The following is a 17,376-nucleotide window of genomic DNA, read 5'->3' as shown; positions in this document are numbered from 1 at the left end:
GGTTCACCCTCCAATGGCCGCCGCGGTAGGTGCGCTGCGGCCGGCGCACTGCGCCGTTCCGATGGCAGGAGCCAGGTGCTTCTCCTGGTCTCCCATGCGGGTGCAGGGCCCAAGGACTTGGGCCATCCTCCACTGCACTCCCTGGCCATAGCAGAGAGCTGGCCTGGAAGAGGGGCAACCGGGACAGGATCGGTGCCCCGACCGGGACTAGAACCCGGTGTGCCGGCGCCACAAGGCGGAGGATTAGCCTGTAAAGCCACGGCGTCAGCTCGAATCAATCTTAAAACAAAACAAACCCTGTGCCACTGCACTGGGACAGTATTGGCAGGTGCACAGGCACACACGCTAATTGGCAGTCACTCTGCTGCTTGGAGAATCAGACGAACAAAACCAAAGACATCAACGGCCCTGACCTCCCAGCCAGCCTGTCCTGTCACACAGTCTGAGGTCTCCTTGCCGGGCCAAGGCCCAAGACACACACAGGCTCTGCCATGGGCAGTGTAGGCCCGGGGCCCCTGTGCAGTCACAGCGACCAAGCCTGGGTGTTTGTGCAGTGAGGCTGTGGGAAAGGACATGGAGTCCTGGAAGCAGTCGAGGGAGCTGAGGGCTGGACTTCTGGAGGGTGGGCAGGGCTGTGAGCTGGGCGCACAGGGCCAGGTGCAGGGGTGCTGGGCAGGCCTACGTCCAGCCGGAAGCACCAGCCGCACGTGGCCCCCACGTCTGCACTTGTTGAACTTGACCTAGCTCACGCGTGGAAGTCGGGAAGTGACAATCATTGTGACAGACAGAAAGACCAGGAGCTAAATGCGGGTGCACTTTGATTTCTTCCCAAAGCACCCCTGGGCGGCAAGGACTCCTGCACGTGGCAGGCCCAGGGTGGGCTCCACAGCCCGGCCCCCAGAGCCAAGCTGGAGAATGGCACTGCCGCTCCGGAGGCCTCTTCTGCCCACGGGGGGTCTTCTTGCATTTGCCACCCCTGCCACAAACCAGGGAAGGTGCCAGGGTCCCTTCTCCCAGGGCCCGGGTGAGGGAGAAGTAAACACACACGCGTCCCTGAGCCTCGCCCCGTGGCCATGCAGCCTGGGCACAGCCTGGGCAGGGAGGTACACACGCCTGCCAGGGCCTGGGGGCAGAGTTCAGGACCCTCTGGAACCCCCACTCTCCCGGGTGGCCTTGTCGGGTGCACAACACACTAGGAAGGGCAAGAAAAGCCACCGTCTCTCCGGCACAGCGGGTCTCAACCATCCGGTGCAGAGCCTGTGCACCGTGAGAACACTTGGAGCCTCCTCTCCCCTAAACGAGCTTCTGTTCTAAATCTAGAGGGGCTGGGAGGCGCCACACGCGCAGAGGGGAACAGGAAAAGAAGTCCTGCTGGGGCGTCGGTGCTGTGTCTGTGTGGAAACATTGTACAGTACCCCAAAAATGTGCAAGTGGTCCATGTCAATCAAAGGTGGCACATGATACCATAACAAAGAAGAACTGAAAGCCAGCACGCCACCCACCTATCTCCAAAAACCTGGAATGCGTACAAGAGAGTCCAACAAATGCGGGCCAGGGGCCCCTTGCCGGAAGCAGGCCACCCTGCATTTCCCAAAACTTGGCATCCACGAACTCAACCAACTGCGGACTGAACGTGCTTGTTAAGGTGCCGGCGCTGTGGCACAGCGGGTTAAAGCCCCAGTCTGCAATGCCGGCATCCCATATGGGTGCCAGTTCAAGTCCCGGCTGCTCCACTTCCGATCCAGCTCCCTGCTATGGCCTGGGAAAGCAGTAGAGGATGGCCCAAGTGCCTGTGTGGGAGACCCAGGGGAAGCTCCTGGATCCTGGCTTCAGATTGGCCCAGCTCTGGCCGTTGTGGCCCATTGGGGAGTGAACCGGCGGATGGAAGACCTCTCCCTCTCTGCCCCTCCTTCTCTCTCTGTGTAACTCTTTCAAATAAATAAAGAAATCTTAAAAAAAAAAAAAAAAAGAGCAGACCCGCAGAGGCGGGGCGAGGACGGGGAGCGTGAGGACAGGTTTCAGCCAGAGGAGCAGAGAGCAGAGCGAAGCCGGGACTCCACCAAGCACGTGTCCACACGAGTGCCAGGAGGGGAGGCTCCGAGCGCCCTGGGGATACAGCGGCCGCCAACCTCCCGCGTTCCAAGTCTCCACAAACCTCGAGACAGGTGACAGTCAAACTGCGGGAAGCATCGCGGACACAGGACCTGGTCAGAGCGACGGCGGACCTCAGCGGAAGCGGCGGAGGCCGGGGGCAGTGGGGCGCCGGTGTGTGCCCAGCAGGAGCTCCGCCCACACCGCAGATTGTCACCTAGCCACAGCGGCATGGAGCCGGCGCGCCACAGCCTGGATGACCGCTGGAGCCACGGAGCCACGGAGCCACGAAGCTCAGCCCAGAACACGCAGCACAAGGCTCCTGTCAGGAGACGCAGGGCCCGGGCAGATCCCAGGGACGGGGCGGGGCCGTGGGGGGCGACTGCCACAGGTGCTGGGGTGCTTTGTGCCGGTGGAATGTTCTGGAACCAGAGGCAGGTGCTGGCTGCATGGGGAAGGCTCTGAATGCCACTGACTGGCGCATTTCATGTTGTATAACTGAAGCTTCCTATGAGACATGAGTACTGCCTTGCATTTGGATGGCTGTTTCACCGATGGGTGTTTTTACAACACCACACATTGGTCACTTGGAAAATACGGCTTCGCTGGGCTGGCAGGCCTCCCACATGCTGGCATGGTTCATTAAACACAGGCAGGAAATCACATTTGTTAATATCACCACCCATCAGGAAGCTGCCAGGGCCCCTGGTGGCAGACAAGTTTTCCAAAATTCTCATTTTTTGTTTGAAAACTTGATCCGCAGAATTGGCAGCAGAACCCAGGCAGCCGCCTTCCTGAATGTCAGGTTTACTTGGCTCACTTCTGAGAAGCCTCAGTCAAAACACGGGGTTGAACAGTCCCTGCGTTGTTCGCTCAGGCAGGGGTGGGCCTCTCCTGGGGCGTGTGGTGTCCTGGGTGGGCACCCTGTGTCCCGGGGGGCGTTCCCACACGGGAAACCGCCATACACAGCCATGCGGGGCCGCCGCGTGGTGGGTGGGGCCGGCCGAGGGCAGGGTGCTCAGCCCAGTTGGTAAGAAAAAGGGAGATGGTAAGAGAGGGAAGCCCGGGGAGGGGGGCGCCACCTCTGCCCATGCAGCACGCGCTCCAGGACAGGGCACGTCCCCACGTCCCTACGTAAGAAGGGAGACCACAGCTAGCTGGGCGCTGCCTGCCCACGAGCCACGCTTCGCCACAAGGCCCTCCCCACACGGGCATGGCGCCGTTGACCCTCTCGGCTGCCCAGGCATTGTTACAGCCGCAGAGAGCAGACGGGGGGCCCGGAGGGGCCTGGCAGGTGTTCCCACCTGGGGGAGAAGCCACGGCTGCTTTCCTGCGCACATTCGAAGCCATCCGGTGTCACACCACCTGGGCACAATCAGGTAAGGATAAGACCGCTCGCCCGCCCCGCATCTGCTGAGAATGTGCTAGAAGCCTGGCTTCGGGAAGTCTGAGGAGTCTCTGGTGTGCACCCTCAGCCCTCTGTAGTCTCTGCTCGACCTGGACTGCAGGGCCGCGGCTCCCCAGTGGCCCCAATCCCCAACAAGACACCACGTGGCTTCCCCTCGTCCTGGGCAGACATGTCGGGCTTCCATCATCAACACCTGACCAAGCTGTCTTCATCAGGGCCTCTGCTGCCCGACCCCGCCCCCTGCCCCTTCGCCTCCCTGGACGTAACCCGATGGCAAATCAGGAGGCTCCACCGGGCAGAGGTTCAAGAGCATGAGGTTTTAAGAAAGCAGAAGTGCTGGCTGGCACCGCGGCTCACTAGGCTAAACCTCCGCCTGTGGCACCGGCACACCGGGTTCTAGTCCCGGTCAGGGCGCTGGATTCTGTCCCGGTTGCCCCTCTTCCACGCCAGCTCTCTGCTGTGGCCAGGGAGGGCAGTGGAGGATGGCCCAAGTGCTTGGGTGTCTGCACCCCATGGGAGACCAGGAGAAGCACCTGGCTCCTGGCTTCGGATTGGCGCAGCGCCGGCTGTAGCAGCCATTTGGGGGGTGAACCAACGGAAAAGGAAGACCTTTCTGTCTCTCTCTCACTGTCCACTCTGCCTGTCATAAAAAAAAAAAGAAAGCAGGAATGCTTTTATCAAAAGCTCCTCTTTGGGGCTGCATTGAGGAGGTGTTTAAGCTGCCATCCACGACACTGGCACTCCACACGTGAGCGCTGGCTCAAGTCCTGGCCCCCCACTTCCCATCCAGCTTCCTAGAGGCATCTGGGAAAGCAGTGGAGGATGGGCCCCTGCCCCCCGTGCTGGAGACCCCGATGGAGCTCCTGGCTCCTGGCTCCTGGCCCAGCCCTGGCTGTTGGAGCCATTTGGGGAGTGACCCAGCGGATGGAAGACCTCTCTCCCTGCCTTTCAAATAAGGAAATCTTTTTTAGTAAAGTTCACTTGCAGACGTATGACACAGAGGTCAACTGGAAATCAATGCGCAGGCACATTCACGCCTCCACGTCTGAAGCGCCTCACTGAGGCTGGGGGGACACCTGCTTGGGTGTTCAGCATCAACTCGAAGCCCCAGAACACAGGGCTGCAGCCCAAACATAGGGCAGACGGTGTGCCTGGGATGCGGAGCCACTGGCCCTGGCCCTGGCCCCGGCGAAGTGGCCAGGACCTCAGCAGCCTCTCCGTGAGCGGCTCCCGGGCCCCACACGCCGGCCAACACGTGCAGCAGGACGCAGCGGGATGCGGCGCGGCCCGCTGTGGGCTTCCGGCGGTCGGGAAGGGGCAGTCTCTCCAGAGCGACCCAGACAGCAGGCGTGGCAGCAGGGACGGGGGAGCCAGCGGCCGGGCGGCCAGCGGCTGAGTGCCCGTGAACCGCCCATGAGCGTGCCGGGACGCGGAGAACACGGCTACTCTTGGCACCTGTGTGACTGCGAGCCTGCGTGTCCTGGCACACACCGACGTCGCGTGCCAGAGTACGAGATGGAGTGTCACCCAGAGGGCGGCGTTCTGTTCACGGCCGCGCGGGCCCTGCGTGCTGGTGGTGCTGGGCTAGAGCACACAGTCACACCTCCAGAACACTAGCGACTGCCCAGGGCAGCGCCGCACGCAGTGCCAGAGTACGAGATGGAGTGTCACCCAGAGGGCGGCGTTCTGTTCACGGCCGCGCGGGCCCTGCGTGCTGGTGGTGCTGGGCTGGAGCACGCAGTCACACCTCCAGAACACTAGCGACTGCCCAGGGCAGCGCCGCACGCAGTGCCACGCATGTGCACGTCGGCCAGTCCTGGCTGCTCCCTCCAGCGCACCTGGGAAGGCGGCCGGCCACGGCCCAAGTGCTTGGGGCCTGCTTCAGCCTGGCACAGCCCCGGACGTTGTGGGCGTTTGGGGAGTGAACCAGTAGATGAGAGCTCTCTCTTTTTAAAAAATTTTATTTAGTTGTGTTCATTTTATTTGAAAGTCAGAGTAGGAAGCACACAGAGAGATCTTCCATCTGCTGGGTCACTCCCCAGATGCTCACATCAGCCTGGGCCAGGAGCCAGGAGCCAGGAGCGCCATCCGGGTCTCCCACGCGAGTGCAGGGACCCAGGCAGTTGAGCCATCACTGCCTCCCAGGGTGCACGTCGGCCAGGAGCTGATGGGAAGCGGAGCCGGGACTTGAACACAGAGCCGACCCGGGACGCTGGCGAGGGGGCGGCTGTCTTGTCCGCGGCACCCAACGTCGCTCAGATGGGGGGGGGGCGCCAAGGGGGAAGTCGATGAACTGCACATGACAGAGTTTTTCTTTGCAAAATTCATTCTTTAGAGAATGAAAAGGCACTTGGAAGACGGAGAGAACATATTCGCAACTGACGTATCCGACGGGGGCCTGCCTACCGGATCTAAAGACCTGCCGGAAGTCAACAGAAGGGAACAAGCGGCGCACACGCAAAGTCGGCGCCAAGAGCGGTGGGGAAGCGAGCCAGGCCGGGAACGGCTTTCTCCAGCGCCAGCCCCGGGCGCGGCCCCGGCCCTGGGGAGCCGCGCGTGCGCTCGCCACAGACGCACCCAGGGCCAGCTGGGCGGCGGGCGCACACACGCGCGCACACACACACGCACACGCACGCACACACACACAGAGCACGGTAGTGGCGCTTCCTCTGCGCGTACCCACCCCAAAGCAGTAACAGAAGTCCTGCGTGTGCGCCCTCAGCCCTGCGGCCTCACCAGGGCGAGGCTGGAACCCGGCAGGCAGGGCCTGGCGGGGGACGCTCACTCCGCGGAATACTGCCCGGCAAAGAGGCCCGCGTGGCTGGTGCAGCGGCTCGGCACACACGCGTTTGTGCCACGCGCCCGGCCCCTCGCTCGCCGGCAGCCTGAGGCGCGCACTTACCGTGGCTGGCGAGGAGCGGGCCGTGTGGGCCAGGGAGTGCCTCGCGCCGTCCACGCCCCCGTGGATGAGGTAGGCTCCCGCGCTGGACACGATGGGGCTGCCGCCGACATCCATGGTGACGCCCACCATGCTGTGCGGGGGCACTGCGGGCGGCGAGGAGGCTGCCACGGTCACCTGGGCGCCGCCCGGGGCCTCGAAGTAGGACGCGGCGCTGCTGGGGGCGTACAGCTGGGGCTCGGGGTTGTAGGCGTAGGCCGTGCGTCTGGGGAGAGAGTGGTCACCCTGGAGCCCGCACAGACCTCACGCGCCCCGCGGGGTCCAGGCTGAAGAGCTGATGGCTACCCCGGGAAAGCTCTGATCGCACGGTCCCTCTGTGGGGCTGGGAGCGGTGGGGGGCGGTCCCCTGGGGCTGAATGCTCATCACACCACACGGCCAAGCAGCACACGTGCACACGCCCCCAGCACCACACACACACACACACTCGGGGCTCACAAGCCCATGGAGTGGAACTCAGATACCCTTATCTTGGTGCAAACATTTCTGGAATCCGCTGCCCTCTGCACTGGCCACCCAGAAAACTTACACGAGCGACGAACAGACCGCAGACGGCAGCTCTGAGATAAACACGTCACTGACATACAGAATTGAAAACTGGGGACTCAGGGGCTGAAGCCGAGGTTACTCAGGGGTGCCGTGGGCCGCCGGGCGTCCAGAGAGGGCCCCTGTGCTGCCCCCTGGCTGACATTCCGTGTAGCTGCAGCACAGCATCCCCCCCAAGGAGCCCTACAGACCTCGCTCCCTACAGTCTCACCTGTGTGTGCGTGTGCGTGTGTCCTGAGAAAACCATACTGCACCATCAGCCACACCCGGAAACCACAGGCAAACGCTCACGCAGGCCCCACACACGTGACGGACTCATCCCAGCCAACAGAAGACAGGTGCACTAACACACGGGCATCCCGCGCGTAAGGAGCCGCTGGGAGGTGGACACTTCCCCGGGGCGGGAGACCCTGGAGGTCCCTGAGAAATGACTCTCATTTTACCAGCATCACCGAAGGAGAAGGGAAGCAGGGAGGGGGATGGGTGCTCGGTCGTGGAGACCGAACTCTCAGATTGGAAAACTCTAGAAGGGGAAAAAAAACCAGCCCGGGAGGGAGGAGGCGGGAGGCAGGTGAGGAGCTCCCAGACCGGCCCGGGAGCGGCAACTCACGTACATGGCGCCATTGGTGTAGACGGCGTCGCCCCCCTCCACGTACTGCACCTGGGCGGGGTACACATGCTGCACCGGCTGCACCTGCAACAACAGTGGGCCTCCTGGCTCGGGCGCCCGCGGGAGCTCCTCCAGCGTCCTCAGCACCCGCTGAGCGTGCGGGGCCGCGTCCCCTCCCGCCCCGTCCACTCTGACTGCGCTCGCTGTGTCCTGTCGCCAGACAGGGACGTGGGCTTGGTGGCGAGAAAAAGACTGTGGCTGAGACTGGCACGGTGGAAGCCACGGTGGACGGAACCTTGACCTTGGCACGAGAGGCCGTCCATGCCCCTGACCCCATTCCCTCCCTGTGGGTGGCCACACAGGACACAGCACACCCGGCCAGCCCCGCCCGGCCCTGCCCTGGGCCGTGGCACAGCGAGTTAAGCCACCACTTGGGATGCCGGCTTCCCATATGGGAGAACTGGTTTGAGTGCCGGCTACTCTGCTTCTGATCCAGACCCTGGCTGTGGAAGTCATTTTGGGAATAAAGCAGTGGATGGAAGATGTCTCTCTCTCTCCCTTTCAAAGAAATTAAGTCATATATATATATATAAATATCACCCTGGTCCCCTCTCCATGGCGTCCCCAGGAAGGGCCTTCACCGACACGGGAGCTGTGATAGCCTGCGGCCTGAGGCCCTGGGTCCCTGCTGGCCCTGCCTCGAGCCTTGGTTTCCTCCCTGGGACCCTGAGGTTGTTCCCCCGTTCTCACCGCAGTCACCTGGAGATGGGAGACTCATCGGAGCAGGGGCCCCCGGAAGAGAGGGTCAGCAAACTCTGACCAAGCACTGCCTGCCTTTGTAAACAAAGCTTTATTGGCACACAGCCCCGTCCACTCACAGCACTGCACGTGGCCTGGCGCTACTCTGGGCTGGAACGGCAGGGCTGACGGGCTGTGCCAGAGACCGTCTGACCTGTGGGGCCAGGTGTGCCGGGCGCTCTGCTGGGTCACTTAGCTCGTGATGGGCTGCTCCTCTGTGCCACGCTCATCTTGCTGAGGGAAGGGGAGATGCCCGCCCCGGGCGTTCTGTTCCCCACGCCGCTCCCTCTGCCTGGCAGGCCTGGGTGCGCGCATACTCACTGCCCCAGTGCTTCCAGAAGCTTCCAGAAGCTCCCGGGTGAGGCCGTGCCTGTGAGCTTACCTGCTGTGGCACCTGCTGAACTCTAGGGAGGGAGATGGGCTGCATCTGGGCTGCTTTGGGGGCGGGGCCCGCCGCCTGCACCAGCACCCTCTGGAAAGGAAGGGAGGAGGGTGGTCAGACAGGCCGCGGGGCCATAGCCAGCCCCGCCAGGCGCCTGCCCCGCCGCTGCCTCAGGAGAACGGGTGGGCTCGAGAGGAGGGGCAGGGCTGAGACGGACGGACAGGCGGACAGACATGCCCCGCCATCCGGAGCAGACACACGAGACCCCGCAGAGCACAGGTGCGAGCGCCCCCCCATGCACCACGCACACACGAGCAGCCGCACTGCAGGGGGGGGTCCCCGGGCGGCCTGGCTACCCACCCCCACCCAGGACAGTGGTTGTTTCACACAACAAGGGAAAAGCAAGGCCACGGGGGCCCAGTCACGTCTGTGGCCTCTGAATAGCAAGTTCTAGAGCCAGGGCTCGAACCCGGGTTCCTGCATCTGGGTCCCTCCCTCTCCTCCACCGCTCTCTGCCGGCTACGTCACCTTTGCTGTGTGCCTTTGCTGCTGTGGCCCGAGGACGATGGGCCACACAAAGCTATAAAAGCATGAAGGGTCAAGAGAGCCACGGGAACAGGGTGTTGGCGAAGAGCCCGCCCGAGGTGGCCATATTCCCACAGCGGGGGGCATGGGGACGCACTGCCCTCTAGCGTCTGGGGAGCGTCACTACAGGACGACAGGGTCCTGGCCCCAATCCGCGGGCTTCCACCCCGCTGAAGCCGGCACTGTGTTAGGAAGATGCACAGGGACCCGGCCGGCCTGAGCGCCCAGCCAGACACAGAGAACGCGGTCGGAACAGACGTGGGCAGGACGACAGGAAGCACAGCAGTGTCCACCCAAGCGCTGGGACATACTACAGCCAGGAACACGGACGAGGCAGCGGCACTTGGGACAGTGTGGGGGCCCCGAGGACGTCACGCCGAGGGAGAGACGCGGACACAAAAGCCACTCTGTGAACTGACAGGCACGCCCGGCACAGGGGGGTCCGCAGGCGCTGCAGAGCGGGAGGGGACGAGTGCTCACGGGCGGGCTTCCTTCTGGGGGGACGAGCGCTCTGGAACTAGGTGGGGGTGGGGTGGCGGCTGCACAACTCCACGAACACGTGAAGCCCACTAACTGCTGTGAAGGGTGAGTTCTGTACTGTCGGGTTCTGTCCCAGAGACGTGGCACAACGAGCACACCAGGGCACGGCGTCGAGCTGGTGGCTGGGTGGCCCTCCTGAGACAGGGACAGCGAGGACAGCTCCGTCCCTGCCAGGGGGGACACGTCCCAGGGGCCGAGAGCAAAGCTCCTCTAGCCGGGCAAGCCCGGGAGCTGTGAGGAGGCCAGGGCTGGACAGACAGATGTCCCTCGCTGAGGAGCAGGACGGGCGGCCCCCGTGACGGAGCCGTGACGGAGCCGTGACGGCCGTGGTGCCGTGGCAGTGACCTCGGGACCCTCTGGCCAGGGCTACTGCAGAGGAAGGCAGAGTCCGCCCAGGCACAGGGGCACCGGGCGAGGGCGGACCCGGGCTCCAGGGAGCAAGGCGATCCATCTGGCCTTAGTGTGCTGGCGGCAGAGAGAAGACCGCCCGGCGCCGAGCCCAGGGCCAGCGAGCAGAGAGCCCCGAGGCCTGCAGCTCTGCCGGGCGAGCTCTCCTGCCCTCACTGCCGCTCTGCTGCCACGAATGAGCTCCCGGCCTCGGCGGACCGCTGCACCCTCGCCCGGGCCTCCGGTGCACTCCGGGCAGTGCCCATCACTTCCTGTGCGGCTATAGCTACTCTCTGGCTTTGGCCAGTCGTGGAGAGTCCAGAAGCATAGAGGGCCCTCTCCACATGTGGTGAAGAGTGTTCGCTCCGCAGGCGAGCGGCCCAGCGTGCCCCACACCTCAGGGCCTGCGTCTTCTTCCTCACTCCAGCTCCCGGCTAACGGGGCTGCGGTTACCTGCGGGGAGGCCGGTGGCGCGGGACGCAGGGCCACGGACGCAGGCGAGTCGGATCCAGCCTGGGAATTCTGCATGCTCTGTTCTGAAGAGAGGCGGAGAGAGATTGAGTGGGCGGAGCCCAACAGGAAGCCCAGGCAAGTCCAAGTCCAAGGCCGAGGAGCGGCCCGCAGAGCCTGCAGGCAAATGGCCCTGGTGAACGCCTGCACGGAACTGTCCCTTTGCTGCTGGGAGCATGCGTCCTTCGACCAGGCAGCGTGGACGATCCACACAGGTGGGCAGCTGGCTGGGTTCAGGCACTGCTGGGGACTCCCACGCCCCAGGTCCGAGTGCCCGGCTCGAGTCCTGCGCCCTCTCACGCACACCCTGGGAGGCAGCCGTGATGGCTCCAGCTGTTGGGTCCCTGCCACCCACGTGGGAGACCCGGATGGAGACTCCTCTGTCTCCTCTCTCTAGCTCTCACCTGAAAGTCAGGTCTCCACTGGCCAAGCAGGCAGGGGCCTGTGGCACCCGAGCTGCAGTGACGCACGCGGGCTCACGGGGGCGCTCTGTCATCGCCCCAGCTGTCACCCCAAGCCTGCAGTCTCCATGGCGCCTGCCTCATGGGGCATGGCGAGGACCCACAGCACAATCAGAACACAATAACACAAAAAGCTCATTTGAAAAGCAGAGAGAGAGGCAGAGAGGAGAGAGCAAGTTACGTCTCATTGGTGGGTCACTCCCCAAATCCCGCAACAGCCAGGTCGGGGCCAGGCCCAGGCCAGGAGCCGGGAACTTCATCTTGGTCTCCCACGTGGGTGGCAGGGACCCCAGTACCAGAGCCATCACCAGGTGCACCAGCAGGGAGCTGGGTGGGGGGAGGAGACTCAGTCCCAGGCACTCCCATACGGGCATCCCAGCCCGCTCGGCCACACTGACCCTGCTAGAATTTTTATGTTTCCCTATCACGCCAAGCATTCCCACATCTGAGAATGAGAAAAGACACTGCCTCCTTTTCTAAAATGCAAAGCAAAGCTGTGAGCAGATTAAACGGGTTTTCCTAAGGACAGCGGAGAGGGGGTGTGTCGGAGTCCAAGTGTGCGGGCTGAACCCCACCTTTGTGGGGGGGCTGGGCCTTCACCTCCCGACTCCCCTCTGAAATGGGTGGCATCGGCGGCTCTGGGCGTGCGGCTCCATCCTCACCACTAGGTGTCCCCAGAGCCCGCGGGGACGGCTGGGCTCCACTTGGGCCTCAGGCCAATGCGGCCGCCTCTTTCCCTCTCTCCAGGCGCCAGGTTTCTGGGTTTCCAGCTTTCCCTCTGTCCCTCGCGTTGTCCTGCTGCTGGCTGCGGCAGTGGGCGCCTGCCCATGGTGCTGAGTACTTCAGGCGGCCCCGTGCTGCTGCCTGAAGCCAAGAAGCAGGTACCGGGTACCAGGGGGCTCCAAGGACAGAACGCACCGTGGCCTCGAGGCTGACCTGGGACCCGCTGCTCCTTCCACGGGGAGACGCTTCTGCCCCATGGCCTGTGGGCGTGCGGGGACAAGTGGCGAGGCCACGGTCCACTCACTGTGGCCAGGACACACCTTCTAGAAGGCGGGGCAGCCCACGTCACGGGCGGGCTCCCTGCACCGTGCACTGTCTGCAGGCCAGACCGTGAGGCCGCGGCTTTTTGCCAGCAGCAGCCTTGACCCACACATGCCAGGGTGGGGGCGGGGGCTGAAGGCAGAGCTCACAATGTGTGTGTAGGGGGTGGAAATCCTGGGAGAGAGAGAGCCAGAGGGGGCCCTCACATCGCCTGCACAATCCTCGCCAACTGCGTGTAACCGACTGATCCCCACAAGTGCACCCGGGGAGAACCAACCACCGTAGAAACTACGTGGTCATTCCAGCGGCTGGCCACCGCAGGGAGGGTTTGAGGGCAGCGGGCCCCAGAGACTCCACGGCACACCGCTCGTGGTGATGAAGTCACGAGCTGGGAGGAGAAGCGGGGACAGGCGACCTTGACTCCAGATAGTGCAGACGACACGGCGCGGCCAGGCCCACGGCAGCCACGCACACGGCGCTCAGGATGGCAAGGAGGGCGGCGCGGCGACTGCACACGGAGCACCCCCCGCTGGGGCACTTCAGGAAGTCCAGGAACCGATATGAAAATATCGTTGGGTGCGCTCATCAGAGGCAAGGAGGTGGAGACTAGGACGTGGAGGTGAGTCGAGAGCTTCCCCCCAACCTGGAGCACAAGAGAAGAAACGAACAAGCTGTCCGCACACCTGCAACTGGAGCTCCAGAGGAGGAAAAGGTACTCAGCAACGGCCAAACACCTCTTCAACGGTAAAAGACAGCACCCTGAAGGTCCACGAGCCACACAGGAAAAACACAGAGAACACCCACTTAGGTGTGCCACGGCTAGACCGCCCCAGCGAGCAGGAGAGGCGCTGAGCCGGCTGAGTTGCACGCTGACTTCTCATCAGGAACAGTGGCAACCACAGGACAATGGGACGACGTCTGGGGGGGGGGGGCAGCTCAACAAACCCTGCGGAATGGGGCAGCCTACACTGCATGCGGAAGCTCTTCAGAGAAGAGGGACGAGACAGCGGACGGCGACCGGGGCCTACAGAGAGCAGTAAAGGCCCGTTCACGCGACACACTGCAGGATTCAGCGACCCAGACCTCCTCCTGTGAGGACATGATCTGTTTGACACAGCACAAGGGGCGGGGCAGACGGGGTCAGGCCTTTCCGGTTCTGTCTTCACACACAGCAGTAGCAGGAACTCTGTGTAGACTGTGATAAAGTAATAACGCGTACTGTACCCTCCGAGGCAGTCACGCACACACGTATGGACAGCTGAAGACAAACAGAAGAATCGATTACTGAATGTATTTTGTTACCCCCAAAGAAGGCAAGACACGGACAACGAAGCGGGAAACAAAGATGACATGGCTTCCCTAAGGCCAGGCATTCCAGTGACAACGTTGAGTGTGAGTGGACTAAATACTTGAGTGAAAAGGCAGAGATGTGGGCCGGCACTGCGGCACAGCGGGTTAAGCGGCCACCTGCAGTGCCAGCGTCCCATGTGGGAGTCCCGGCTGCTCCACTTCCAATCTGCCTCCCTGCTAATGTGCCGGGAAAGCAGTGGAAGATGGCCCAAGTGCTTGGGTCCCTGCTACCCATGTGGGAGACCCAGAGGAAGCTCCTGGCTCCTGGCTTTGGCCTGGCCCAGCCCTAGCCATTGCAGCCACTTGGGCAGTGAACCAGCGGATGGAAGACCTCTTTCTCAATCTCTCCATCTTTCTCTGTAACTCTGACTTTCAAATAAATTAAAAAAAAATTTTTTTTTTAAAAAAGGTGGAGACGACCAACCTGGACAGTGAACAGGACCCCACTGCCTGCTCCCCAGCAGAAGCCCTCTCTAGGTAGGAGGCTCACACAGGCTGACTCACAGATGGAGAAACACTCTGCAAACGCCAACCTGGAGAGGACGGGTGGCCACAGTGACCAGAGAAACACTCTGCAAACGCCAACCTGGGGAAGACGGGGTGGCCACAGTGATCAGACAAAACCGACTTCAGAACAAGGGATATGCCTGGAGGCCAGGGCAGGGCCTGTCCCTGGAGGAAAAACCCCATCGTGACGAAATTGTCAATTTGTCAGGAGGGCATCGTCATTGGAGATGTGTGGACACCTGGGAATGCAGCTCAAAATACATGGAGCAAGCGTTACAGAACGAAAGGAAGAAACAGATGAGCACAGCTGGAAATGTTAAAGCACCTTCACTCAGTGGTTGGAGCAGAAGAGCTAAATGAAAACAACCAGGACGCAGAACGCGTGCACGGCGCCGTCGCCCGCACTGACCCAGTTCAGAGAGCACAGCCGCCAAGATCCGCACGCCCCCGGTGCACGTGGACGCTCGCTGTGATGACTGACCCTGAGCCGTCAAGCAAATCTCAATGCATTTCTAGGCTAAAATGACACAGAGCATGTCTATATACTTTGACCACAATGCAGTAAAAAACAATAATATAGATTACAAAATGATTTATGTGCTTATTTGAAAGGCAGGGTTGAGAGAGAGGGAGAGGGAGAGAGACATCTTCCATTGCTGGTTCACTCCCCAAATGGCCACAGTGGCCAGACTCTGCCAGGGGCCTGGAACTCCATGCAGGTCTCCCACGTGGGTGCAGGGTCCCAAGCACTCGGGCCATCTCCGCTGCTTTCCCAGACGCACTAGCAGGGAGCTGGATCGGAAGTGGAGCAGCAGAGACTCAAACCAGCGCTCCACTGGGCTGCTGGTGTCATAGGAGGTGGCTTTCCCAGCTGTATCCCAACGCCTGCCCAATAATATAGCTTTAAAAATTACCAAATATTTAGAAAAAAATAAAATCCACTTCTAAAATTATTCATAAGCCAGAGAACAAGCACCAAGGGAAGTTAGAAAATATTCTGAACTGAATGGTCATGAAAACATCACACACCAGACTTGTGGGAGGCATCTAAAGCAGCGCTGACAGGGAGTGGTTAGCTGTGTATGCTCATACTAGGAAACAGACTTAAGAATCAACCATTTACGTTTTCAATCTTTGGCTACTAAAAAAAGCAAATTAAACTTAAGTAGAAAAATAATAAAGAACAAAATCAACGAAACAAAAAAACCTCCAGAAACAAGGGAGAAAATGAGCAAGACCAGCATTCCTTCCAAACTGCGATTCCTGGGAGCTGGCCGCTGGCCTGCATCTCCCATCAGGCTGTGCTCCACTCCAGCCTCCCTCCAGGGCAGGCCCCGAGAGCCAGCTGAGATGGCTCAAGGACTTGGGGTCCGGCCACGCACGTGGGAGACCGGACTGGGTCCCCAGCTGCCCCCTCAGCCTGGCCCAGCCCCGGTGCTGCCAGCATTTGGGGAATGAGCCAGGGCAGTTTCCCGGTCTGTCAGCCCTTTCTCTGCCTCTCAAACCAATCACGCGCTTTAACAACTGAGGCTTCTGGGCACGCGTTTAGCAGAGCGGTCAAGATGCCCCTGGGACACCAGAGCACTTGGACTTGAGTCCAGTCCACCCCAGTGCCAGCTTCCTGGGAACGCACACCCTGGAGCAGCTGGGTGCCTGCCTCCCACCTGGGAGGCCGGATGGAGTTCCTGGCCCTCGGCTGCAGCCTGGCCCAGCTCCAGATGCGTGAGGCATTTGGGGAGTGAAACACCGGATGGAACACCTGTGTGTCTGTCTGCTTCTTCTCTCTCTTTCAAAAAAAGTGAAAATAAGTTTTTAGATTTTAAAATAAATACACAATCGAGATTTCTTAAAAAATGAAGTGAGAAATAAGCCAGGGAAAGGCACGGGGACCCAGACACACCATGGCCAAGTCAAAGAGGCTGCTCACGCGTGAGCCCCAATCTACAACAGCTCGGAGACGGCAGAACGACAAAGTCAGCAAAACGACCGGTGGTGAGGGAGGGGAGGGCGGGCAGAGCACCAAAGGGGCTGGCCACTGGCTGTGCCATTCTAACTTGTGCAGCACCAAGAGCGGCCCTGATGCTGGGTGACAAGGCTGTGTCCGTGGGCCGTCAGCTGGAGCAAGTGCACCCCACTGGGGGTGGGGTGGGGGGTGATCACGGGGCAGGCCGTGTATGCACTGAGGCAGGAGGTGCACTGGAAATTTCTGTACCTTCCACTCAAACATTCTGTGAGCCCAAAACGGCCCTAAAAACACTTAAGAAAAAAAAAGTTAATTGACAAAGCCCAGAAAGATTGATGAGAAAGAAAAAAGAAAAGAAAGAACAATTTTCTGACCATCAGGAATGAAATGAGATATACCCTACAGATCCTGGAGAAACCAAAATGAAATAAAGGAACTAGCATGAAAACCTTAGCTAGTAAATTCAGCAGCTTAGATCAAATGAACACCTTTCTGAAAAATACGATATTCCAAAACTGACATAAAAGGAAACAGAAAAATCTGAATGTCATATAAACCTGCAAAGACAGTTCCAGTGGTGGACACTGTCAAATACTGGAAAAGGAATCGAGACACAGAGTCCGTTGGAAGGTAGGGTGAGCAACGCTTCAGGACTCGCTCCATGAGGCTGGAAATCTCCGAGACCGAAGTTTGCCGAAGACATTGCAAGAAAAGCGTGTAGGGCACATCACTCATGAATATACATGACAAAGAACAAAATATCGATAAATTAAACACAGCAAGACACGGCCAACATAATCATATCATGTGTCAACTGATTTTTCTCCCCTAATGGAGCAACAGCTCTTTTCTTCCTCAATTGATTTTTTTTTTTTTGAGATTTGTTTATTTACTTGAAAGACAGAGTGACAAGTGAGAGAGACAGAGAGAGAGAGAGAGAGCGTGATCTCCCATCTGCTGGGTCACTCCCCAAATGGCCACAACAGTCAAGGCTGGGCCAGGCTGGAGCCAGGACCAGGAACTCCATCTGGGTCTCCTATGTGGGTGACAGGGACCCAAGCACTTGGGCCATCATCCGCTGCTTTCCCAGGTGCATCAACAGGGAGCTGGATTGGGAGCAGAGCAGCTGGGACTTGAACTAGCACTGCCAGCACAGCGAACGGCTAGTTAACCTGCTGTGCCACAGCGCCACCCCCCTCGGGAGTCAAAGCTATTCAACAGAGAAAGAAAAGTCTTT

General features: G+C 60.6%; 1 protein-coding gene across 4 annotated transcripts in view; it reads right to left on the bottom strand.

The window, feature by feature from the left end:
* RFX2 (regulatory factor X2) overlaps positions 1–10,832 on the bottom strand; it is a 30,272-nt gene extending 19,440 nt beyond the window's left edge. For all 4 annotated transcript variants that reach the window (XM_062178966.1, XM_062178968.1, XM_062178967.1 and 1 more), the window contains exons 1-4: positions 10,758–10,832; positions 8,793–8,882; positions 7,617–7,696; positions 6,402–6,663 (exon numbers count right to left, since the gene is read on the bottom strand). In XM_062178966.1, the coding sequence (XP_062034950.1) occupies positions 6,402–6,663; positions 7,617–7,696; positions 8,793–8,882; positions 10,758–10,832 (507 nt within the window). The remainder of the gene's footprint in view (positions 1–6,401; positions 6,664–7,616; positions 7,697–8,792; positions 8,883–10,757) is intronic.
* Between the last annotated feature and the right edge of the window lie 6,544 nt (positions 10,833–17,376).

This window comes from Lepus europaeus, chromosome 20, assembly GCF_033115175.1.
Source record: "Lepus europaeus isolate LE1 chromosome 20, mLepTim1.pri, whole genome shotgun sequence".
In the NCBI taxonomy this organism is placed as follows: Eukaryota; Metazoa; Chordata; class Mammalia; order Lagomorpha; family Leporidae; genus Lepus; species Lepus europaeus.
This window is presented reverse-complemented; position numbering and strand designations above follow the sequence as displayed.